Source organism: Sabethes cyaneus, chromosome 2, assembly GCF_943734655.1.
Source record: "Sabethes cyaneus chromosome 2, idSabCyanKW18_F2, whole genome shotgun sequence".
In the NCBI taxonomy this organism is placed as follows: domain Eukaryota; kingdom Metazoa; phylum Arthropoda; class Insecta; order Diptera; family Culicidae; genus Sabethes; species Sabethes cyaneus.
The window spans coordinates 215956757-215984126 of NC_071354.1; the positions used below are offsets into that span (position 1 = coordinate 215956757).

The 27370-nt window shown below is 41.8% G+C and overlaps 1 protein-coding gene across 4 annotated transcripts in view; it reads right to left on the minus strand.

Annotated features, from left to right (window-relative positions):
• Positions 1-483: 483 nt before the first annotated feature.
• LOC128738731 (zinc transporter foi) overlaps positions 484-27370 on the minus strand; it is a 52044-nt gene continuing 25157 nt past the window's right edge. For all 4 annotated transcript variants that reach the window (XM_053834069.1, XM_053834068.1, XM_053834067.1 and 1 more), the window contains 3 exons: positions 16197-16866; positions 1631-3259; positions 484-1532 (listed from right to left, as the gene is read on the minus strand). In XM_053834069.1, coding sequence (XP_053690044.1) covers positions 1383-1532; positions 1631-3259; positions 16197-16700 — 2283 coding nt within the window. In that variant the 5' untranslated portion in view covers positions 16701-16866 and the 3' untranslated portion in view covers positions 484-1382. The remainder of the gene's footprint in view (positions 1533-1630; positions 3260-16196; positions 16867-27370) is intronic.

Here is a 27370-nt window from a genome sequence, read left to right on the forward strand (position 1 = left end):
GCTATGGTCTCGTACAATCACAAACTGTTGAGACCACGTCCGATCGGAGGTCATCATCAGCGGTGATCTTCCTTTAGCAGGTCCCACATTTGATGACTTAGTTGGTGGTGGTTCCTTCACCGTTTGACAGCGGTCGAGATTGAGATTTTTCAACGCTTTCCAAATTTCTCCGCAAAACCACTTTTTATCCGCCGGCGGTGTCGGTACCATTACTGACCGACTGGGGTTTGCACTAAGGTAACGTAAGCCAGTAGCACCTTTGCTGGCAAATTTAGTTACCGATGACCTCAACAACAGCGACCCAACTGACATTTTTAACTTTTCACTCGTTTTGCTATATTTCTGAGTGGTACCGTAATAACCAGAATGTCAATTTATTTCCAAAACGCTAGGGTTACTGCGATGAAACACATTTTTAAAAGTTTCGAGCCAAAATTTCGGACTAACAACAGGAAAGCTAGGTTATTTTAGTGTTAAATCTACTGGTTTATTCACTTTTGTTGTAGGTCATTGATTTTATTTGTTTTTTTTTTCAGCTTAAACCAAGCAAATAAACGAGGCTTTACCTTATTATGTGTTAATTTAATACCTAGATTTTTTATGTAAGCAACCGAATGTGGAAACGGATACTCAAATTTGTTATCTTCCTACTTAATGCTAAGAAACCAATATGGTACTGTGCAAAAGCAAACTAAATGTATGCGAAAAAATGGTTCTTAAAAGCGAATTTCCCGGAAATAAAATTTTTGTTAACAACTGATATGTATTAAATGCATTGTTTGTATTCTTCACGTGTAAGCAAAGATATGATTCGGAAAAAAAGTACACGAAAGCCACGAAATAAAACGTTTTAGAGGGAAAGTCGAACAGGGCTATGTAGATGATGTCCGGCGCTGAGATAGAAAGCTAACTGCTGTTTCAGATGCCTATTTATTACTTACGTTTATTGCGTCTTGTATTGTATCAATACAACTTAATTAAAATTGAGCTTCGTGATTCAGAAACTAAAATTTTGATCTTTCCTTGCTAGAGTTGATGATTAGCTAAATTCGAAAGGCAATCATTTTTCTTTTCCCCTGAAGCAACAGAAAGTTCACTTAACATTAGTCACAATACTTCGCCATTAGCTGTTATGGTGATTTTATGATATAAAAATATTTTAGATTAATAGAATGTTGGCTTCGGAGTAGAATTACCAGAATCTTAATCGAAGCCCCTCAAATCATATCTGTTCTAAACACATGTAGGTATAAAACATCGACAATAACACTTTAGTCTGCAAACGATGTTCTATGTTCGGAGAGGTGAAAGTACCTAGCATAATAAAATGCGAAGTGGTGGTGTTGGTTGGTGAAGTCTACACAGTCACGATAGTGGTTCCACTAATCGACAAAGAGTTCTTTGAGATCATGTTCGTAGGTGGCAATCAGCAGCATGATGCCGAAGCCGGCACTCATGCCGAAAAATTGCAGCAGAAATTCCGACGTTTTGCAACGATCTTCGGCCCCGTGGGCGGACGTGAGCTCCGGGATCTAAAACATAACAAAAGTAACATTTATTACATAATTGCATTATGAAGCAAAGGAAACATATTGTCGAAAAAATCGTCATCAATGAAAAGCTCACTCACCATATCGACCAGCGCGATGTACAGGAACAGCCCGGCTGCAACAGAAAACACCCAAGCCGACGCTTCCGGCTGATGTCCGATCACGATTCCCACCAGCATTCCGACGAAGCTCAGAACTGACGACAGCAGGTTGTAGAATACGGCATCCCGGGCGGACATCCCGGCCTTCAGCAGTACCGCGAAATCGCCGAGCTCGTGCGGTAGCTCGTGGCAGAACACCGCAATGGCGGTCGAAAACCCACCGGCAATGTTGTTTGCAAAAGCGGCTCCGATCGTCATGCCGTCGGTGAAGTTGTGCAGCCCGTCACCCATGATGACCATCCAGGCGACGGCCGAGAGCGAACCGGGCGGTGAATGCACATGCCCATGCGTGTGCGAGTGGCCGTGGTGTTTGGTTTCGTGCTCCCGCAGGATAATGGTATAATTTTCCGGTCTCATTTTCGGCTTGTTGTGATGGTGGTTCGCCTGCTCGCTCTCGATGGATGCATCATCCAAATTGGTTGACACAGTGTTGTTATCCAGGTTGCCCAGATCTTCCTTTCCGTTGCCTTGCTGAAGACTCAGATACTCGCTTGTGTGGTCTCCATGTTCTCCGTGATTTGCACATTTAGCCGTTGCACTATTATGGTTGTTTAGGCGCTCGTGATTTGAGACGTGGTTATGTTCATGATGATCATCCTTGGTATCCATTGCGATCTCATCGTAGCAATAGGGATAGGAACTGTACTTGTGTTTGCATTGTTTCTCCCCACCAGAACCACCGTGCAATGAGCTGGCATCGGGATCACGCATTACTCGAACCCGCGAGGATGGCTTATCCTTTTTCTCCTGATGTTTGTACCATTCAGCTATGACGGTTAGGAAGCGTTCCATAAAGTAGAAGAAAACTATCCCTGCTACGGCGGCTAGGCCTTTGTACATCATCTCGTCATGCGAATTTGACATTGTCGACTCCATCATGGCGTGCGGAAGCAGATGAAGCAGCGCATCACCACACAATGTTCCCACGGCTAGAGCGACCAAAAATTGGAGCGCATGTTGATAGAAATGCCTATCCATACAGGGTATCACAGCAACGCCAAGTAAACCACATAAACTTACACCTAACACTGCCAAGGTTGAGTAAATCCACACGGATAGTTCGATAGAATCACAGCAGGACGCGTGTTCTCCCGCGTGATGCACGGATGAAACCGACGAACCCTCCGCTAGTCTGCTCAGTTGAGGAACGCTGCTTGGGTCGATGCATCCGGCACGTTCTAGGGAAGTCTTCGATGTTAGTTGTGCCAACAAAATCGGACAAATGTTGAATAGATCCTGTCGATCGAACCGAATTGACGCTTTTAACCGATCCAGTTCGCTTAATGTACTGTTGCTCGTGCTGCTGTTAGTGCTGATATTGGGGTTAGTCCTATTGGGAATTTTATCACTAGAGTTATAACTACTGCTGCTTATGCTAGAACTGGTGCCGCTATTAGTAGGGTTTATGCTACTGCTACTGCTACTGCTGCCGCTAGTTGAACTATCGTTGTTTGCTCCAGATTGGTTAGTCGCCGTTGCCGCCTTAAAAGTCACCGTTTGGGACTTTGCCATTGCGATCTGCTGCACAAAATCGACACTGCTGATGCACTAAAATTAGAAGAGAATGGAACATTGTTAGTATTTGAGAATTGCCCTTCTGTTCGGAGAAAACTTAAAAATTTAAAAGCATCAATATATGGGAAATAGCATGCCCTCATGAGGCTGCAAACCTGCAAAGCAAAGCAAAGTCGTGGGATTGGACTTCGCAGCCGGCTATTAGAGTACAGGACAGTTACGGGGCTAATGCAAAACTCCTGCTAACTCTATCTAGCAGCACAGCCGAGATTCGAACATACGACGACTGGCTTGTTAGACCAGCATCGTACCTCAAAACCAACCTACTAGCGATATAGGTTTATTTAGTATTGAAAATAGAGATTTATTTCTATTGCTCATTTTAGGGTAATGTGGGGCAAGATGGCCATATGGGGCAAGATGGCCACCCTGGTTTTTGGGCGTCTATTTGGTTCACAATCATATTTTAGTTACAGAGAACGAATAGCAATAATGCATGAAGCTAAAACGGATCATGACAGCCACCTGTAATAGGGGTAAGATCGCCAGCATATGAAAAATCTAACCTCCAAATTCATTTGTAATTGATGTCTTACAAATGAATTTTGAGGTTAGATTTTTCATATTCTTGCGATCTTACCCCTATTACAGGTGGCTGTCATGATCCGTTTTAGCTTCATGCATTATTGCTATTCGTTCTCTGTAACTAAAATATGATTATGAACCAAATAGACGCCCAAAACATACACAAAGTGTACCAAAAACATAAACAAAGCTGAACCAAAACTAGCTTGACCACAGCTATCGAAGCAGTTGACACTGGAATATCTCTAAAACGAGCCGCTATTGAGTACGGAACAACTCGAAACACCTTGAAGCGACATTTCAGTTTACACAAACAGCAAACGGAGCAGCAGGGGCACGAACATATTTTTACGCAGCAGCAAGAGCAGGAACTCATAAATTACATTCTTCAGGCCTGAATGACCAGATATGGTTAAAAGGTCTCAAATGTAAACAATCAAATTACATTCTCGAAATGGATAAAATGTTCTACGGATTTACACCGAAAGAGATTCGGAGTACCGCATTCCAACTAGCTACATCTAATGGAATCTAATGGAATAAAGCATCGATTCGATAAGAAATCCGAGCTAGCTGGACACGTCTGGCTCTATGGGTTAAGAAAACGGCATCCGGAGCTTTCCTTGCGATCTCCAGAGGCCACATCAGCAGCGCGGGCCTAACGAGTACACGTACGTGATTATTTTGATACGATGCAGCATGTGCTGGACGATATTAAGTTCCTGCCGAGCAAAATTTACAACGTTGTTGAGACTTGCGTTATGACGGTATAATAAATTCAAGGTTGGGATTAGGTATTATAACTAAATTGTCTTTACTTATAGGTTCAAACAAAACAATCAAAAGTATTGGCTCTAAAAGGAAGGCGACAAGTTGGATGCATAACGTCTGCCGAGCGAGATACTCTTTTTACGGCATGCATTTGTGTCTGCAGCTGGACAATTTTTGCCGCCGATTCTCATGAAAGGCTCAGGGATAAGTTGAAGATTGGTGCTCCGCCAGATACCCTGTTTTGCTGTAACTCGTGTGGATGGATGACAGTTGATTCCTTTAACTTGTTTGTTTTTATTTATTTTCTTTTGAACGACCGCCAGCGCCACTTGGGCTTTATGGGCCTTTAACTTGTGGTTTGATCATTTTATGAAGCATATTCGGCCGTCTCCAGAACACCCAGCACTGATCATCCTGGATGGGCATGCATCACACACTAAAAACTTTGCGTTTTTTAAAAAAGCTAAGCAGAATAGTGTTACGGTTGTGAGTCTCCCACCGCACTGCAGTCATAAACTGTAGCCGTTGGATGTCTCCTTCATGGGACCACTATAAACAAACCTCTCCCAAGCGACCGAAAGGTTTCTTAAGAAAACCCCTGGGAGAGTTGTAACCCTCAATGACATTAGCAGCCTTCTGGGAGAGGCATTCATTGAGACTGCCACACCGTCGAATGCCATTAACAGGTTTATAAAAACAGGTATCTATCCTTTCAACAGATTGATTTTCAAAGAAGATGAATTTACTCCTTCAGATGTGACCGACGTGTGCGGTAGCAATCCGTTTAAGTATGAATAATTGTGATATTCAGCAAGGCATTCGACAAAGTTCCACACGCACTGGCAGTAGAAAAAATAAGGTGTAAGGGATTGCCAACCTGGTTAAAACAGTGAATTCAATCATACTTTAACGAACGATCCACTTTTGCTAGCATCAATGGTCTATCAACGGCTTGTTTCGAGATGCCATCCCCTGTGCGCACAAGGCAGTCATCTAGGACCCTCAATATTTGTACTTTTTATTTACGAACTGTGCAGCCGTTTGACCTGTTCTAAACTTATGTTCACAGACGAGTTATAAAGATATTCCGTGAAATTAAGACGACGGTTGCGCTCTCCAAAGCGATAATAACTCTCTCCCACGAGAGTACACCAGTACTCTAAATGGTATGCAAGTTTACGTCAGGAAATGTTGCGTCATATCTTGTAGCCGTCTACGTGATTCCCTGCGAAACGATGGAAAGCCATCTACGCCGAGTATAAGCTATTAAGGATTTGGGCGTTACTATTGATAGTAAATCTAGGTTCAACGAACAAATATCTACGATAACAGCTAAGGTTTTCGCACTTCTTGGTTTTGTGAAAAGAAACCTCAAACCTTCCAAGATATATACGTGCTTTAATGCTAAAGCTGCTCTAAAGCTATGGCAGATAATGCACGAATACGGTTTTCCGGACAAACTAACGCGACTGATCAGAGCTACATTGGATCGAGTGATGTGTTTCGTACGCATCTCTGGGACACTCTCGAGTCCCTTCGAGACGCGACGAGGGTTGAGACAAGGTGACGGTCTATCCTGCATGCTGTTCAACATCGCTCTTGAGGGGATGATCCGACGAGCGGGCATCGAAACGAAAGGCACGATTTTTACCAAGAGTAGCCAACTTCTAGGCTTTGCAGATGACTTCGATATCATTGCCAGGAACTTTGCGACGGCGGAGGCAATCTACGCCAGACTGAAAGCGGAGTCTAGGAGAATTGGGCTAAAAATAAATGCGTCGAAGACCAAATATATGAAAGGAAGAGGCTCAAAGGAAACAAATGCGCGCCTCCCACGGACGGTAACCGTTAACGGCGACGAGCTAGAAGTGGTAGAGGAGTTCGTGTATTTGGGATCGCTGGTGACCGCGGACAACAACACTAGTAAGGAGATCCAGCGGCGCATCCAAGCGGGAAATCGGGCCTACTTTGCCCTTAGTAAAACGCTACGATCAGGAAGCATACGCCGCCGCACGAAGCTAACAATGTACAAAACCATTATTAGACCGGTAGTTCTTTATGGACTTGAAGCCGTGACGCTGCTCACGGAGGACATACGCGCCCTTGCCGTGTTCGAGTGGAAAGTGCTGCGGACGATATTTGGCGGAGTACAAACTGAAAGCGGAGAGTGGCGGAGGCGTATGAATCACGAGCTACAGGCACTGCTTGGGGAGACTCCCATCGTACATCTAGCGAAAGTTAGCAGGCTACGGTGGGCCGGACACGTCGTAAGGATGCCGGACGACAGTGCGACGAAAACAGTCCTCTTCAACAACCCCACCGGCACCAGGAACAGGGGGGCCCAACGTGCACGATGGCTCGACCAGGTCGAAAGCGATTTGCGACTTCTGAGACGACTAGGAAATTGGCGACGAGTGGCCCAAGACCGAGTTGAATGGAGACGAGTGCTTGAAACAGCACGAGCAACCCCGGCTCTATGCTGCTGAAGAAGAAGAAGAAGACGTGTTTTAATCGTTGTACTGTGCACTTGTCCGCAGCATTCAGGAATACGTTGTTGTTGTATGGGCACCATATCATCATTCATCAATAGAACGAAGGCTATCCAAAAAAAAAGTCCTGAGATACGCTCTGCGTTTTCTGCCATGGAACGATCCTCTAAATCTACCAGCCTGTGAGAAACTGAAGAACCTGCATTCGTTAGCTGCGAGAAGGAAATTATTGTAGACTTTTTGTTTTCGGACTAACGACCGTGTCAAATCCGGAATCATTTCCTTTTGAAGCAGCCTTCTCATCGCACAAACTACGGGTACAAGGAACCTTGGGCCATGTGCTGCCGTGTATTCAATGATGCCGGTAAGGCGTATTATTTCGACATCAGTAAATTTGTTTATAAACGTAGTATACAACTACTATTAGGCTTAATAAAATTGTCTGTACAACTCAAAGTTGAAGATATAATATAATAAATTCAATTAAATCACGGTTCAGAAGGCTTCTTGTTGTCGTGATGATATTCTGCGCTGGGTCAGCAGGAAAGAACTCACGACGAACTGCTCTCTGTCGCTGAGTAAACTGCTTGTCATGCTGCTCATTTAAAATGGTTTAAATGAGGAAATGATGGAATTGCAGGGTGGCCACAGAACTTCTTGAAAAAAAATCCCGACTTTTTCCCGATATTTTCCCGATCGGATTCAAGTTGTTCCCGATAGAAACTTCCTTCATTTTTTTGTTATAAAGGTAACATATGCTGTGTATATTGCAGTTTGCAGAGCAGAGCTCAAGGATCGAAACTATTACTCTACTATGAGTCTATGGAGTGCACTCGTCGATTCTGCCACGAAACAGAAGTGGAAGTTCAAATAATGTAGTAGCCGAAAATCAGGTATCTTTATGGACAGCCTGGGCACGACTGGCTCTCAAGCCCACTAAGTGTGCATCCAAATTAGTTTAAGAGTGCAGCACAACTAAGGGAACTTTCCCGCCAAAACAAAGTTTCATTATTCAGGGTGCCTGGACACTGCGGAAACGAGAGTAATAATTTGTTGACAGCCTAGCGAAACAAGGATTAGCTAAGACAGCAGTCCGTCAATGATACGCCAAGCTGAGGAGGGCTGTTAAGAGGTCTTGTAAGCAGGACTAGAGAGCCAGGGTCAAATATCTAGCTGATGAATGACGACGTTACTTTTTACAGCCTTCCGCTAGTGGCAAATTTTCGCAGGCTTCTGTCGTACTCTGCAAAATATCTCAATTCTCGGCGTTTTCCTGGCAAAGCACAGAAGACGAATCGATTTGCTCTCTCTCTCTCTCTCAGTCGAATGTTACCTTCGCCGAGTTTTGTTTTGTTTTTGCAATGCTTTGATGCTTTGCTCTGCCGGCGAGTGAGCATCAGTTTGGTTTCAACTTTCTTTTTCTGCCGGAGCGCTACCGAATGCATGCTCTCAAGGTCACAGGATAAATCGTTCCAGTCCATATAATTGCCTAACGCATATTCTCTTTGGGACACGGAGCAAATAGACTCGTGTCTCCAGCGTGCGAAGAAAATATTAGCTCTGCTTTTCGTTTTCCGCCTTCTGCGCAAGATGAGCGGTCGTAAGAGTAAACAGTATTTAGGCATCGTTCGGAGAGAGAGGAAACGGTTGAACAGAAAACGAAAACAATTTGATCGTTGTGAGAAGCAGATTACTCTGCCTCTGTATGCACAAGATGAGCAAAATGAAGCCTGGGCAAATCCATCTTTGTTAGCTCAGATGATGCATCAGCTTTTTAGCAATATATTAGCAATAAGGAAACTGCAACTTTTCCGATGGACTGGATGCAGGGCATATGGGTCAAAGTCCCTAAGAAACTAACTGAATGCGGTAACTGGCGTGGCATCACATTGCTTTGCATTACTCTCAAAGTACTCTGTAAGGTAATCCTCAACCGGATCCGAGAGAAGATCGACGCTGCTCTCCGGCAATAGCAAACTAGATTCCCTGCCAATCGATATAAATTCTGACCTGTTTTCTTCTGGTACTTGTTGATTTCGAGAAAGCATTCGACCGAAACATGAAAACATATGGGGCGTACTAAGGCGTAGATGCGTTCCTGATAAAGTAGTCTATCTCATTGTTTTAGTGCAAATTGCTGCACGATGGCCTCCTGTCGGGTCCCTATATGTGTTACTGCAGAAGTGACATAAGGCTACATATGTACTGTCACCGCAACTGCTCCTCGTTGTGATGGACGAGATTTTAATTGGAACCATTGACAGTGAACCAGACCGAGGATTACCCTGGAGTTTTTTGACTTTGCCGCCCAGTTAGCTTCGAGGTACGATGCTGGTTTAACAAGCCAGTCGTCGTATGTTCGAATCTCGGCTATACGGTGCTTGCTAGATAGAGTCAGTAGGATTGTTACACTGGCCCCGTAATTTTCCTGTATTCTAACAGCCGGCTGCGAAGTCTGTTGATAAAGAAGGATAATGTCTATAGACGGTTTAAGCCCAAGACTTTGCTTTTGCTTTGCTTTTGACTTTGGCCGACGACATTCTCTTGCTCTGCTGACGACAATATGTTGTGCAGAACAACCTTGATGACAACTCCAAGATAGTAGGTCTCATATTCAACGTCGCGACGACCAAGTCAGTGAGATTAAACATTATTAATGCATCTAATTTCAAAGTTAGATCAGGATGGCCAGGGATTTGGGACTATGGAATTTGGGAATTTGGGCTCGACACACAAATCAGATTACCGTACCGATCCTAATACGAATTTTCAATTTAAACGTGAAATTCGTTCGATTGCCTGCAAGACGTGGTCCGTGTCGGTGGAGGCAACTGCAGGTCTTCGTTCTGCATCATTCAGGATTCGTGGTCTCACACTTGGATTTCCAATTAGGAACTCTATCGTCAATATCGCCACATAGAAACAGAGATTCGGAAGCGTAAGTGGAGAAGGATCTGATATATTTTGAGAAGAGGGGCGAACGAAATCGGCAGATTGGGGGGCTCCGTAGCCGCAAGGTTACCGAGTCTGCTTTGACAAGCGAGTGGTCGTGGGTTCGAATTTTAGTAGAATCAAGCCATTCGATGTCAAGTGACTTTAGCATGGGTTTATTCTCAGGCCCCTCCATTTACCCTTCCTTCACGCTAAATTCTATATTTACCCTCTGAAGCCTCTTGACAGTGCAAATGTCCCTCCTATAGTTTAAGTATACTGGTCAGAGGTACGAATAAGTCCTCGCCAGGGACGGCTATAATAGCGAGGAATAAGTGGGTAAAGTAGCAGATCTAGCTTTTAAAGTAGGGTAAACCTCAATACACACAAGCAGGCATAAAATTTAATAAGCATATCGCTCACTCAATAGCGATTATAGCAAAAGAAATGCAGTGCAGGTCATACAGCAAACACCCGGGCGATATTACAATAGATCAACTATACTGGTCGCAGTAATGAGTCCACACATGGAAAAAAATCGGCAGAAAGACACTCAATAGGAGAGCAGAGGAAGCAGATCTAGAAGCTACTGACGGCGTGGTCTTGCTAACTGTATTCAGATTATTATTGGAACCTCACCTGGCGACATGTGGCAGATGGCAGAAAACCATGGCAGATAACCGTCCACCAACCAGACTTGATACCTTTGTTCTGCCGAACCACAAGCCAAAGGACATGAACACATCAGTAATTAAGTCATCAGCAACATGGTAAAAACGGGGAATATTACAATAATTCAAAATATTGGACGCAGTGGATCAGGTCCGCAACAGAAGAAGAAAGCTTTATTTATTACTAACCGTCTCCTCCCAGTTGGTTTCGTGGTACGATACTGATCAAATAAGCCAGTCGTCGAATGATCGAATCTATCAATTTTGCTACACACTAACAGTTGGCCACAAAGCATATCAAACACAACATTAGGAGGCCAAATCACTGACGGAACTGACATGACACTGGCATTTCACTAATGACACATAATATCTCACAAGCAAACGATCACTTGCTTATAACCAGGTGGGCACAGTTGTTGTACTTTGCACGTTTGCTTTTTGCTACCCGTTTTTTGATTTCAAACATCTCTCGTAAAAAAATCTACAGATCAAAGCTGACTACTTTAAGGTAAAAATATAAAGCACTTAACTTATACAAATTGTTATTCAATAAAAATTGTTATACGTGCGGAAAGAAGTATTAAATTTTTTTTAATAACCATGAGGCTAACTGGAAGGAGACGGTTTGCAATAAATGGGGCTCTCTTCTTCTGTTGCCGAACTGAACCACTGCGTCCAGTATTTTGAATTATTGTAATATTCCCCGTTTTTATCTTATTGCTCATGACTTAATTTCTGATGTGTTCATCCGTTGGCTTGTGGTTCGGCAGAACAAAGGGATCAAGTCCAGCGACGTTCCTTGAAACCAACTGGAATGCTGTACCCTCCACGCACCACTATTACGAAAAAGCTGATACAGAGAGTGCCATACGCTCACAGTTACAGACGGGTTTCAGTTCGTCTTTACAGGTGGAGGAAATTCCTCGTACGAAGATTTAGTTTGAGGTCTAAAGATTCATGTGTTTCAGGATTGTAGGGGTTTGGACAAGTCTCCCAGATTCTATCAAGATATTCAACTTGAACATCTTTACTTAAATACAGGAATTCCCAATTTATAGCAATTTTCATAAAATTCCCGACTTTTTCCCGCATTTTTCCCGACAGGTTCCAATTCCCGACTTTTTCCCGCATTTCCCGCTTTTCCCGAGTCTGTGGCCATCCTGGAATTGGTTTTACCAGAAAATCCCGAGTTGTCAAGTATGACAGATTTATTGTTTATTTGTTGTGTCGATTATTCCGCGAAAATGAAATTCCCTGACTTTTCCAGGTTTTTCCAGGTATATTTCAAAGAAATCCAGACGCAAAATATCTCGTTAATTTCCCTTTTTAAAGTGTTCATTTGGCTTAATTGGTACTCTTAAATTATTATTTTCTAATGAGTTCGTTTTTCCTTTTCATCTTTTCATGCGAAATTTCTATGTGCAAAATTAAAACTAATTCGAACCTAATTAACGCACATCGAAATTAAATAATTAAGCTAAATAAAACTTGCAAGATGTCTTTTCGGAAAAATGAAAATAGTCTGCTGGATTATCCAATTGCCAAAAGGTGGTGGGATAAGCCGTTTTGTCTATTTGATCACAAGTAATGAATAGGTATAAATCCGTTTCAAACATTTAACTACGCAAAACAATAAATATAGAAGTTAGTTAATTAGAAGAAACTTTCTGACCCCAAGCCCGATATGTCTGAGCAGCTATTTCGATTTGTTGGGAAAATTTACGGAAATAATTGTTCCTTAGGAATTTAAAAACTTTTGATGACAAATGACATAACGATGAATCGAGCAACGCAGCATCGTTGCATTATTTGCTTTTATTCGACCTAGGTACTTGCAGCCAACTTTTGATATTTAGGAAAATTTCGGGTTTGCGACTTTATCGACTCTCTGCTCGCAGTCGAGTTTCAAAGATATGATTGATTTGTTAGACTGAATCAGAATGTTGAGGCTGAGATGGTCTTTCATTCGAATATGCATGGAGCGTGGCTTTTAACTAGTGATCAATATGAGAATAAAAATTAAAGTCCGGGTTCTGACTCGTTCAGGTTGAATATCGTAGCTAATTTTTACAGACTGATCTTGGTACAGTTTGACTAGTCCTCGATTTAATTACAGTCCGATCTCGGTCCGGAAGTCTGGAATTATCTAGAGGCAAAATGTGCTTGTTTTAAATGCTGATTTTTTCTAAATATAAATGAATATTTGTTCTCCAAGCATCGAAGAGTGTTTTAACAATCTTGCTGAATTGGCCGCAGTGAAAACAAAAAAAGTATTCTTCCAACAAAGTATGCACTTTGCGTATCAACATCCACCAATCTGGTATGAAAAAAGAAGCAAATTTCTATACACAACTTTTGATCTAAATATTCCATTAATTTCGAGGAATCCAAAAAATATTGATAATGATCAATTAGATTGTGAGCTCTTCCCTTTAAACCCAAAACCGATCAAATTGATCCAACCGTTGATTTGTACACAGCAGAATAGCAAAACGCAAGTAAAAATAACATGTCATATTATATTTGATTTGGACACACGCAATGGCCTTAAATAAAAAGGTGCCGGATACTTGAAGGCGATGCCATAACTTATCCGGTATATTTTCTTCCCATACCAAAAATCCCTGACTTCAAATGAAATTCCCTGACATTCCCTGACTTTTCCAGGTTGAAACGAATTTCACTGACATTTCCAGGTTTTCCCTGATTTTCCAGGTAATCGACACCCTGTTGTAGGACTAACATGAAAACATCTGCTAAAGACTTCAAGTGAATCGAATTATTATTAGGCGTCATTCGATACATACATGGAAAGGTTTGGAGATGCTCTGATATTGACGGGCTGTCTCCTACACTTAACTTCTTGAGTCCTCGCTTCAGGGAGCCAATAAATCGTTCAATCTGCGGGTATTAAGATGCATCCAAGTGACGGAGATTCCATTGCTGCTACATAACTTTTGGAAACGTTCACCAGCAAATAGCGTTCCATTGTCCGATAGCAAAGTGGTTGTAGAACCGTAGCGAGTATTGTAGTTTTTTATAGTAATTCAATCATTGTAGAAGTCAAGCGGGATTTGCTCTTTTTGCTTAGTTTTTGCTCTTTTGTGCCTCAACCAAACATAATTCGAAAAAGTAGTGTGTAGGGCATTTGTAGAGTTTATTATTATTTACAATATTGTTGCTAGTTTGTTGATAATGGTTAATATCTGTTCCAACATGACTATGATGTCAGACGCTGAATCGTGTTGAGGACTTGAGGTTTGATCTTGACACTGGTTGGATAATTTACATTACATTAATGGTGACGGTCCGTTATTGATCCTGCGCCGAACGAAAAATGGTCCTTCAATACTGTGTTGATTCGGAGCTGCCGATTTTCCTTAGCGTCTAAGAACAATGTCCATAAAGGGCCACCGAATCTGCAAACTACGGGACTCCAGCTGGATACCTAATCCGTAGAAAGCCCAATTCCTGCCAGCAATCATATCTGCGGTGTTAATGGTAAGTCCCAATCTCATGTTGTTGCTGTTTTATCACCCGAGAGGCGGGGTGGCTCTTGCCGTATCAAGAATTCTATTGTACTCGGTCGTGAGCTACTCGTCGCCAATTCGTTGCGCGTCTCGACACACACAAGTCGGTTTTAACCTGGTCGAGCCATCTAGCATGTTGGGCCCCTCTATTCCTGGTGCCGGTGGTGTTCTTGAAGAGAACGGATTTCACTGCACAGTCGTCTGGCATCCTTGCAACGTGGCCAATCCGCCGGAGTCTCCAAAATTTCGCCTGGTGTACGATGGGAATCTCTCCAAGCAGTCCACAACACCTTTAGTTCAAATACGGCAAGCGCACGTATGTCTTCCGTAAGCAAAGTTGCTCTCTCAAGTCCATATCGGACTACCGGTCTGATTAGCGTTTTATTCCGATGGCAAAAATCTGGCTATGATTTGAAAATAATAGCCATCTGCCAGCATACCGGCTTTGCAGAGTGTAACGAACAGAACGTATAGCGGTGTCATGCTGTTTCATTTACGTAAATAGTTAGATGTTGACTGCAAAAACATGGCTGCCTAGCAGGACCTTGGTAATGATAGTCCCGTTCCTTTCCACGTTTGCCCTACGTAATGCACCTTCAGAGACAATGTGGAATAGCAGGTTAGAGAAGATACAGCCTTGCTTCAGTACATGGAAAGTCACGAAAAAGGATTCTGACGCAATTCTGACCCATGATTTTGATCCATCCAGCATCGCACAAATTAACTGCACTAGTTTTATCGGAAAACCATGTTCTAGCATTATCTGCAATAGCTCGTTTCGTTTGACTGAATTGCTAGGGTCGCTCTAGTTTCAATTGAACGGCTGTCAAAATATTTATTGTTTCACTCAGGTTGAACTTAGTTTCGCTCTGAAATGCACTTTTAGGTGACGGGTTTGCTCTGTTTTTTTTCACAGTTTCAACCCCGTTATAAGCAATACACTGAGAACCCGAGAACGTTTGTTTATTCTCCCGAAAATGTTGGTTTATTCAGTAGTTGGGTTGGAACAATTAAAGTCCACAAACAGTTGTTGAGTCTGCAAGCTGTACTCGTCGAACTTGTCCAGTAACTGACGCAGGGTAAATCTAAATATTCAATTCGTCGTCCTTTTTTGAAAATGAGACCATCTAACCGCTCCTGCGGCATTTGTTCTTCCGCCCATATCCTGACAATGATCTGGTGTATCGCTTCGTACAGTCGCTCCACGTTCTGCGAAGTTCAGCCGGGATACCGTCTTTCTCAGCAGCCATACCGTTTTTCAATTCACTAACTGCCTTCCTATCCCCCTCCAGTGTTGGTGACTCAACAGTTTCGCGATCGCTCACAACTCTTATTCTGCTCCTACTGATCTCCGTGTTCTCCTCTCCTTCCTGGCTTCTACCGCCGTTTGGTCAATTAGCAAGTTGCCAGCACCGTTTGTACTCCTCACTCCTTACAGTTTTGTAGAAACTAGACCTTTCTCTGTTCTGATATGTAGCAACAGTGGGCATACGACTCTTGGCCTGGTTCTTCCCATCTGGGATCTGGGTGACGTCTTTCGGAACTAAGTTTTTTTATATTATTTTTATTAGAGACGTATTAACGGAAACTATGTTATGGGCTTGAAAGACATGAGGATGCTGAAATCTCCTGTTTGGTGACTACGAAATGATGTATATTTGTATTGAAAATAGAGACTAGAGGCAGACTTGCTGATTGAATTTCTTAAGAGTAAAATATGAGTAAAAAGGGATTTCTCCGTTTAATTCTTCTTATACCACAAATATTCACTTTAAAATAGATTATAAAACCAAATTCACTTCCCCAAAATACTTGGCAAATTCGTATTTCGGCTGCTATCAAAAGGTAAAAAGTTTTTCCATCGCCCATTCAGCTTAATACAAGAAACGTATTGAAATTACAAAATGAACACCTTCATAAATAAGCATTTAGTCAGTAAATTTTACTGCAAAGCGCAGTCAGTCGTAATGGTATGACATAACATCCTTACCGATCCATCGTCTCCATCCGAGTGCTCGCCATTGGTTACCGATTGCGTCGCGGACGGCGGTAGCGGCCGGTGCGCCTCCCCGTCCGTCACCAATCGGTACATGTTCAGCCGCTTCATCATGTTCTCGAAACCGATTACGTCCATCGTCATTGACTGTGCGTCGCCAAACTCGCCGAAGATTTTGCGTATGAATTTATCCATTTTCTCCCGTGCCGCTCGACTGTACACCGAATCGTCCTCATCCTCGTCGTCCTCCTCGCCGTGATCGTGGTGATGGTGATCGCTGTGGTGGTTATGCCGCTTTACCAAGCGAGCTTTTTCGCTACCCAGGTGATACCGGGATCCGTCCAGCCGCCGAAAGTCGGGCTCCCTTCGGTACAGTGTATTCGGACTGGCAGCGGTCGACAAGCGGCCGAGCACGGGATCATCATCATGCTGTTTACAGGGTAGATGGTCGGCACACAGTAAACACACGACGCACACCGCCATTATATGCCGGGCCATTATTGTGCCGTCGTCGGTATTGTAAATAAGGAACGAAAGTGCGATTGTGAAATGCTCGTTCGCTACTGAACCACTCGTTCGATCTCCTCTATCCCTCCGAAGAATGAATTAACGTTTCCATTGATTTCAAGCGATTGATTACGACTGTATGGACTTTCAATTATGTCTGAAAATAAAAATAAAAACAAAACGTGAGTGGATTGTTCAACAAACCGTTTACTGAATGTGCGTATATGTAATTAGGTTTGCCAATTGATCCCCCTTTTGCGATGTGTCTTAACCTTGCATGCAATAGTCGTGCTAGTAATACCGAACAACCCAACTGGATCGAAAATTCTTATTCCTTTCGAGACAAGTATTGAATAGTTCATATGTAGACGAACGGAACAATAACAGTCCATGACCGAATCGGAATGCGTTTTACTATCGTTTGGCAAAGCAACCTCCGCTTGTTCATATTACTCGATTGGACCATTCTTGCGTACCTCCCACGCAATGCAAACTACTTAACCAACCACGCCGTATCCGATGTCAACAATGCATGTCAAGCTGAAGGACGCTTCCGGATTTTATGACTTTTGAGGAAGAGATTTCAATCACATTTTGAACTCAGTGGCTGCTGCTGAGCTGAGAATTGATTGAGCTCTACCAAGTGGTTTTTTATAATTCAAACGTAAATTCCGATCTTATCCGGAAATTTTGAATCTAGGAAAATCGATTTTCGTTTATTGAATCCGTAGACATCCAGACAACGAAAATGCCATAATAACTTACTTCCAGTTCATAATTAATTCATCTCCAGCCATCAAACACGCAGCAGACATTCGGTCTCACTCACGATTAAAATATGGTTAGGATATTTTAGTCATGGGTCACACTGACTGGTGGCATGGCATCGCGTATTCGAAAAGCATAATGCAAATCAATGTCAGCCACTAAATCCAAACATGCACGCTAATCAGTCATTCATTCGCGTTTACTGTTTCGTATTTTCTGCGCCTACCTCTATATTACAACATCAAAACATCAGATATCCTAGAGACCCCGATGTTTGTTTACCGACCGACCTTGACAGTGGTGCAAGAAGAGGCGCCGCGCCGGAGGTTTGTTGGGCAGCCAGAAAAACGCTACCAGTTGGAGGAGGTGGTTGGTGATACGATTCAAGGTAGGTCAATCTGATATCGCTCGCGAAATGGAAAAACGATGGCAAGAGGGCTGGCTGGCTGGCTGGCTGGCTAGAGGCTAGCAATAAAAAGCAACCTTCATTGCGAATGGAACACGCAATTGGTGTGATTGATGTGGAGGATTTTGTTTGTTATGACGTTATACTTACAGATGCATATAGTAATTTTATCGGTAACGGATTTTATATTGACATTTTATTGATTTTGTTCTTGAATTACCTATTTAAGTTTAGGTTATAACAATCGCTATAAAACTTTACACACATTTAATTATTAATAGTTTGAAATTATCCGTAACCAAAATCAGAAACGTATTCAGCGTACAAAGCACAGAAAAGTTTCTCTAGCCGGTTTGTTCTGTACGTATGGATAATTATGTTTGTGGGTATGATTTACATCATCGATCCAACAATTTCCTCTGCACCTTCTGAGAGCCCCTTGGCAGCAGATCAGGTAACGGAAGGTTACTCATTTTAGTGCGGTACAAGTTTATGTACACATACGTTAGAATTTGATTCACATGAAATTGCTATACTGCACAGCATTTAGATAGCAACAATGTAGAAAGAAAAACACAGGCTAATTATCTATTCAAACTCTTGATTATTTGCCATCTTGTGGCCGTCGCTCAAATGTTTTTGAGATTGCGCTTTGCAAATACTGCATCTGATAACAAAAAGTAACTGTTAACTTTGTGAATTACTCGTTATTAAAGGTACTAAAAATAACTCACATCATATACATCAATCACAGTAACTATAAGACAAAAAATAACAGTTTTAAATATGATACGATCGACTAGCAACGCAAAATGATTTCTAAGTACTAATACACATAACATGTATCAATCTATAACTTGTTATCTTTTCGGCATATAAGAAAAGAACATATTTCTACTAAGTTCATAGAAATAATTTCTTGAATGCATGGTTTTGACTCACTATCTTATCGGACTCCTAATGTATCGATATGACTTGGTAACAATTCGAATGGACAATTCTTGAAACGGGATGGATGGCAAGCTGGTCTCTCGCATTTTGCGTGATAAACAGCTTTGCTTCGACGACCGGTCACAGAGTCGCAATTATTTGCACGGAACTGCTCGTTGCTTTCGGTAAATTAAGCTATCAAATCGTAATCATCAAATTGGATAAATATGGAAACGATTTGATTTTAATAATTATGATAGTAGATAAAAACGAGGAAAATGCACCGCCTTTTCGCAGCAGTAACTTACAAAAGTAGTGTTTACATCAAGCTCAAAACAACAAAAATTACTTAAATCTAAGTATAAATCAATTTAGCGACCTTTTCAGCAAGATGAGTTGCGAGCGGCTGAAGCTTGTGAAAGCTAGCTAAGCATGATGGCTCGAAGAGGTGAGGACTCTGCAAAGAAAACTGAACCAGAAATCGAAAAGGACTCCGGTGTCAATCAAAAGGTCGAGCCATATATAAACTTACTTAGGTGACTTGCCGTCCTAAGACCAAGCCTGTTGAACAAAGTTTCTCTAATTTACTCGATTGTGGGCTATTTCTCTCCAATTCCTCGGACACCGAGTACTCTCCGCTCCTGGTCGTCTTGATCCTACCGGATTTGAGGGAAACACCATCCAAAGATGGTACCCTGCAAACAGGGCAGTTGTTTGGCATTCTTACAACATACTCTGCCCATCGTATCCGTCCAGCTTTAGACATCTTTTAGATAGTGGTTTCGCCATAGAGCTGTGCGAGTTCAAGGTTCATCCTCCGCCTCCATAATCCGTTCTCCTGTACGCCGCCGAAGGTCGTTCTTAGCACTACTTCGTTCTTTCGAAAACTACTTATCAGGGACGTAAAATGTACTGGTTGGTGACAAAAATTTTAAAACATTTGACATTTTTTCTTACTCACCAGTCTTTCGACATATTATTGGTGCACAAGCACCGAAAAGAAATGCAAGAACAACGAAAACATCTTGTTACCGCTAGAGGTATTAGAAGAGAGAAAACTCGACTTTCTTCTATTATAGGAGTTTCCTTAAAATATTTTTTCTTTAAACCTACAAACCAAGGTCCTTCTCTTCTTCGAAAGGCTTAGCAGCAGGTGAAAAAAAACTTCAAAGAAACTTTTCGGATCGAGAAGAATTCTACGGCGTGTCTGAATTACTCTCTTCTAATACCCCTAGCGGTAACATTTTGGTGGCTCCAGAGATGAAGTTAGGCATGTTTCAAGTTAGATACACTAGTAAGACTAGTAAGAATCAACTGAACCCATAAAGCGAATTGAGACAAATCCAATTAGGAACAATAGAAAATTAATGCGATCCTTTTTCCTTTTTTTCGGGTTATCCAACTGGTTGCTTAATAGCGTATAAAACTCTGCGCTGGGCCCCTTTGTGATGGCAACAAAGTGTCAGGGAGACCTTAAACATCAGTTCTTAAACACCTTAACACCTTAAACACAGGTGGAGCCCCAAGCATAGCCGGACTCGCCTATACTTGCAGGCGGAGGCGTTCCGGCCCTGTGCGGACTCCACGAACTGACTCTGAGATCTCTCTGCTAAAGGCCGGAATGCCATATTTTAAACAAAATGATGATGATGATGATAATGATGATGATGATGATGATGATGATGATGATGATGATGATGACGAGAAGAAAAATAATAGAGCGAATTTATAAATGTGCTTTGCCCTGGACATTTTATACTACTTGAGTTGTAAAATGTAGTATAGTGAAGAAGTAGAAGATTCGTCAGCCCCACCAAACACCGGTCACTATCACTACCGCCCACTATCAATTTTCCAACACAAACAACCACAAACGAACCAATAGGAAAACAAATTTTGGACCGTTAGTGACTATCATGGCTTATCAGGGCAGGACTTATCAGGGCAATTTTTCATCTCACATCTCCCAGCATTTGAGCACTGTCCCAAGACAGGTCTACAAAGTAAATGGTGCGCAGCACGACCTGGACGTACGCGGTAGCCGACAGAAGCTTTAAAATATAGAGTCGCACCCGCTTTCCAACTCTCGAGTCCAAAGAGCCAGTGCGGAGTATCTACAACGGATCTCCGTCACTAAACCTCAAAAACCAACCACTAGAAATATTATTAATGTGAATTTAATGTACAGTTGGATTTCGAATCTGGCACGGTTCGATCCCGGCATGGCTCGATTCGGGCATGCCTCGATTCTGGCAACAAAAGTATCCGTTTTTGGCAACACAAGACACTTCACATCCATAAATATGCTTAAACATCAATCAGCTTCCGCACGCATCCTTTAAATGACGAAAAAATGATGCCCCCAGTATGTTCATGAAAAAAAGTTATGTGGTTTCGAACAATAATATTTCCACTGCTGCAGGACTACGTCTTACCGCAGGGTGTCAACAACCCACTTGCACCGGACGGACAGCCCTTGGCGGACTTTTTAAACATAAAATGGTTGTAATCGCTGACCAACGACATTCAGTCAATTTCTGAAGCATTTACATTATATTCCTCATATCAAAAAAGGGTCTCGATCCTGGCACGGTTTCGACCTTGGCAGCCCCCGGCCGACTCAATCAAACCGGCAATTTTTTCGAGATGTTTGTGAGAACTGTAATAGATAAGGATGTGCCCCAGAAACATTAATCTAATGATTATAAGAGATCCCCATACTGGCTTTATTCTTAAATGGATTAAAGGCCCTATCTGAACAACGCAACAATCACATTTAGTAAATTTTTACCCCGAGTCCCACTTGAAATCATAAAGGTATTTTGTTATATACCCACATTCAGAAGTAAACGTGACCGCTGTTCATTTACTGATAAGTTAAAAATCCCTACACCACGTCAAGGTTCAGTTTTATCGTAGGGAATAGAAAATTAATGCGATCCTTTGAATTTTATTTGATAAAACTTAGCAGTTTTATGGGGTCCGGAATGTAACGGACGCATCTAATTAAACGTTTATTAGATACTAGCTGACCCGACAAACTTCGTATTGCCACAAATTAACCTGTGTTGTACATAAATCATGAATCTCGGATGATCTTTGTCACAATCTCGAGTTTTGCAAGCCCACCAGTGGGCGGCGCTTCCGACGGCGGGTCACCGGCAACACTCGCGACCGTCTCGTCCTGAATGATCTAGTGTTACTATAGATAGTTTTTGTGGTCTTGTATTGACTAATGTTTTATGGAAAAGTCTCAAATTTCTCGAGTTCGATTAGTTTTTGAGTTTCGCAAAAATTTCTGTTTTATTTGTATGAGTGTCCATATCCCCCTACCACAGAGGTGAGAGGTCTCTAACTATCGTAAAATAAATTCAAGACTCCAAAATCTTCCACATGCCAAATTTGGTTCCATTTGCTTGATTAGTTCTCAAGTTATAAGGAAATTTGAATTTCATTTGTATGGGAGCCCCCCTCTTAAAAGGGGAAGGGGTCGTAATTCACCATAGAAAAAATTTCTGCCATCTAAAACTCCCACATGCAAAATTTGGTTCCATTTGATTGATTAGTTCTCGAGATAAGAGGAAATTTGCATTTCATTTGTATGGAAGCCCACCCTCTTAAAGGGGAGATGGGCCATAACTCGCTTTCTAAAGAAGAGAGGGGTCTCAATTCACCATAGAAAAAAATCTTGCCTCCAAAACCACTTACATGTCAAATTTGGTTCCATTTGGTTGATTAGTTCTCGAGTTATGAGGAAATTTGTTTTTCATTTGTATAGGAGCCCCCCCTCTTAAAGTGGGGAGGGGTCCTAATTCACCATAGAAAATGTTCTTGCCTACAAAAACACCCACTTGCTAAATTTGGTTGCATTTGCTTGATTAGTTGTAGAGTTATGAGGAAATTTGTATTTCATTTGTATAGGAGCCCCCCCTCCTAAAGTGGGGAGGGGATCCAATTCATCATAGAAAAAATCTTTGTCTCCAAAAACACCCACGTGCCAAATTTGGTTCCATTTGCTTGATTAGTTCTCGAGTTATGAGGAAATTTGTATTTCGTTTGTATAGGAGCCCCCCTCTTAAAGTTGGGAGGGGTCCTAATTGACCATAGAAAATATTCTCGCCCTCGAAAACTTTTACATGCCAAATTTGGTTCCATTTGCGTGATTAGTTCTCGAGTTATAAGGAAATTTGTATTTCGTTTGTATAGGAGCCCCCTCTCTTAAAGTGGGAAAGGGATCCAATTCATCATAGAAAAAATTTTTGTCTCCAAAAATATCCACGTGCCAAATTTGGTTCCATTTGCTTGATTAGTTCTCGAGTTATGAGGAAATTTGTATTTCATTTGTATGGGAACCCCCCCTCCAAAAACGGGGAGGGGTCCCAGTTCATCATAGAAAAAAATTTTGTCTCCAAAAACACCCACATTCCAAATTATGAGGAAATTTGTATTTCTTTGGTACAGGAGCCCCCCCTCTTAAAGTGTGGAGGGGTCCTAATTTACTATAGACAATATTCTTGCCCTCGAAAATCTTCACATGCCAAATTTGGTTCCATTTGCTTGATTAGTTCTCGAGTTATGAGGAAATTTGTATGGAAGCCCCCCCCTTAAAAGGGAGAGGAGTTATAATTCCCCTTATAAAGAGGGGAGGGGTCTCAACTTACCATGGAATAAATTCTTGTCACCGAAAACACCCACATGCCGAATTTTGTTCTATTTGCTTGATTAGTTCTCGAGTTATGCAGAAATTTGTGTTTCATTTGTATGGGAGCCCCCCCTCTTAGTGAGGGGAGGGGTCTCTAACCATCACTAAAACCTTTCCTGGTCCCAAAAACCTCTACATGCGTATTTTCACGCCGATTGGTTCAGTAGTTTTCGTTTCTATAAGGAACATACGGACAGACAGACAGACAGACAGACAGAAATCCTTTTTTATAGGTATAGATTTACCTTCAATCAAATCCTAAATTCATTTCATTTATTTTCCTGTAACTAAAGAAGGTTTGAAAAGTAGGTTCATAAATCGAGTATTTTCAGTACCTGCGTGTACGAAATGTAAGAAAGGTTAGAAGAAAGTAAGCCGTAAGCACTCATAGCAAGTCGCTTCATGTATGAAGCGAAGGTAAGAGAAAGTCAGCTTCATTTACTTGTTTCGACGATGCCGGGCCCTGCTTGTGCGACAAAAGTGGACGAGGGTTTAGAAATTCGGGACATGAAACTCAACTCAACTTCCAAGGGAGCACTCGAATGCTCTCCGGCGTCTTGAAGAGCCGCAAGTTCGTCTTCAACACGGCATGAGGTGTGCTGAAAGGGCTCCACGGTACGATACGTTCAGGAACGGACGGTGCTCAAGATTTACGGACCTTGCCGCTTTCAAGGACAGTAGTATCGTCTTCCAGCATGAACTTCATACACTTGGCGGTCACCAAATCCGATGAAAACACAGATCGACCATTTTGATTAAATGCGTTTTTCTCTTTTGAGTCTCTACTTGGTTACTTGAAATTTTTTCGATGCTCTTATGCTCAACTACAAACGAGAGAAAGAGAGGAAAATAAGAGTATGTATGTGTTAGCTCTCTCTCTCCTCTTTTTGTTAGTATATTTTGTTTTGTTTATGCTTGTCCAGTTTTGCTAAAAATGGCGTCGAAAGAAGAAGCATTTCGGGAGTGCGTTGTACACTTCTACGAACTGCAACAGAAATCTCGGCAAAAAGTATACGGTACAATTAAAAAGCAAATATGTTACGGCTTCGACTGTTTACCATATCCTAAGATGCCCAACAACTATTCGCAAGCAAGGTAGTGGAAGACCAGCCAAAATTATGGATGCAGAAGGACATCATTCTCTTTCTCGTTTCTTCAACAATAAGCCCTCTGGTTTAGCTATCAATTAAGATGCACCAGACGAATGTTTGAAGAAAATTTTGATCCAGTTTCTACAAAAACATCAGGCAGATGGACAATACGTGTTTTGGCCGGATAGAGCATCATCGCATTATGCCAAAAAAACACAATCGTTCTTGAATACCCATTCGATCCCATTTTTACTCAAAAACCACGACCTGAAAAATCTGTCTCAGTACGTCTCAGTAAGATTTCTTCGGGATTTTAAGTTCCTTGGTGTAAAAAAATAACTGGAGAGCCACGAATTGCAAACAGTTGATTGGTAGAATTAAGAGATGCATTCGCAAAGTTGACATGACGACCGTACAACGCTCCTGTTTCGACGTCAAACGAAAGCTTCGCCGAACAGCTAATTACGGACCGTTTTCAAATGCACACTAATTTTTTTTCAACAATGGATAATATATCTTTAATGTCGGTAAATCAGATCTTCTTCATTCATCTTTGTCATTTTTTAAAAGCTTGAGAAAAAAAGTCCAAAATTTTAGTTGCCACCCGTTATTCGGTGGCCTTCTAGCCTCCACTATTAGTCTGGCGTAGATTGCTTCCGCCATCGCAAATGGTAATGTTAAACAACAAACAAGATGGTCCAACCTTTGCCGCAAGCCACAGTGCGATTTGAAGCGATCCGCTGATAGAAAATATACACTCAAGTCGCTTTTTACGCGAATGATACGTCCCGCGTAAATCAAAACCGCGTAAATTCCAAAATTCGCGAAAAAAATGGCGAAAATTCTGAAAATCGCGTAAATTCCGAAGATCGCGTAAAAAAACCGCGTAAATTCCAAAATTCGCGCAAAAAAATCAAAATTTCGCGTAAAAAAACTTTGTGGATTACAACACTACGCGAAACAATAGGCGTTTTGAGCACATACGCGTAAATTCCGAAAATCGCGCGTAAAAAAACCGCGTAAATTCCGAAAATTGCGTAAAAAACCGCGGAAATTCCGAAAATCGCGTACAAAACCGCGTAAATTCCGAAGATCGCGTAAAAAAAAACCGCGTAAATTCCAAAATTCGCGCAAAAAAATCAAAATTTCGCGTAAAAAAAACTTTGTGGATTTCAACACTACGCGAAACAATAGGCGTTTTGAGCACATACGCGTAAATTCTGAAAATCGCGTAAATTCCGAAAATTGCGTAAAAAACCGCGGAAATTCCGAAAATCGCGTAAAAAACCGCGTAAATTCCGAAATTCGCGTAAAAAACGCGTAAATTCCGAAATACGCGTAAAAACCGCGTAAATTCCGAAATTCGCGTCAAAATAGTCACGTAAAAAACAAACCGCGTAAAAAGCGACTTTAATGTACTCATGTCGGTTTTTATGCGAGGATACGTTTCGCGTCCATCAAAACCCTGTAAATTCCGAAATTCGCGCAAGCAGAAACAGAAGTCGGCAAACAAATTCTGTTTTACAAAAAAAAAAACAAGAAAGGAGGTCTCCCTCAATCATGGATATGGTCCGGTACAGTCATAGATTCGATTCTGCCACAGGAAGTTTTAAGAATTTTTAACCTTTTCTGTAAGCACCGATTTTACGATATTTATTCAAGTTGCCGACCGGTTGCGTGAGGTTCTCCATTATTTCGTTTGTCAGCTATAATTCTGTAATTATTGAAGGAGCGAGAAGCTTAAACACATATGAACATCCACTTATTAGCGTTTAAAATTATTACCAAACGACTGTGAACAAATGCCATCGATTGCGGCTATCACAAAGCAATTGTGTTCTGCTGCAATTCAAAACCCACACGCGATTGTGGGTATATTTTCACAATAGGTACATACAATATTTCAATACGGCACTTTAGAATTGTCATGCTTCAAATCCACAAAAAGCCGGCACATCCATTCATATAAGCATTAGCTCCGATAACAACTCAGTGTGCACTCACACGGTTTGCTCGATACAATTGCTCGATGTTGCTGCATGCATCGTGGCTTCTGGTGAATTGATTGCCTTCTCGCGCATACCGCCGGTGTGCATCAAGCCGGTGCCGGTGAACACCTGTCTGCTGCTGCTGCTGGATTCGACGAGCGGGACGACGCGACGATGCAGAAATGGTTGCGAAACGGGTGCTTTGTTGATGTTCAAGCTTTCTCATTTACATTTGTTTATAAATATAATATATGTCCAGAGTGATTTTCCCATACTCGACCGAAGCCGTTCGATAAAGCTGTAGCCAGCGCCAGCCTATACTACTGTGCGATATAGATATGTGACAGACAGACAACACTGCTATGTGATGGCTTGCAAATTGAGTGGGAAAATTAGAGCCGATAACGTCACATAGGTACAAGTGGGATATGATTTTCATGCCTACTCTTCTTGGTTACGTACATAGTTTGTTTTGGAAATAATGAAATTTAATCCGATTACAACCACACTGTAGAGTGTGTAGAGGCTAATGTTAATTTAATTGCAATCAAAATTAGTCTTTTTGGAAAATCTAATTTCTCTATAATAAACGGAAGTAGTATCCAGGCAGCCAATATAGAATATTTAGAACACTAGTAATGTATGTTTGCTTCAACATTATTTGAATTGAAAACCATGTGGACTTGCAAATCAACTGAAACACGTGAAGGCTACTTACAGTTCAAAATCCGCAGCACCGGCATGAATCAACTTTACTCAAATTCTCACACGCTAAA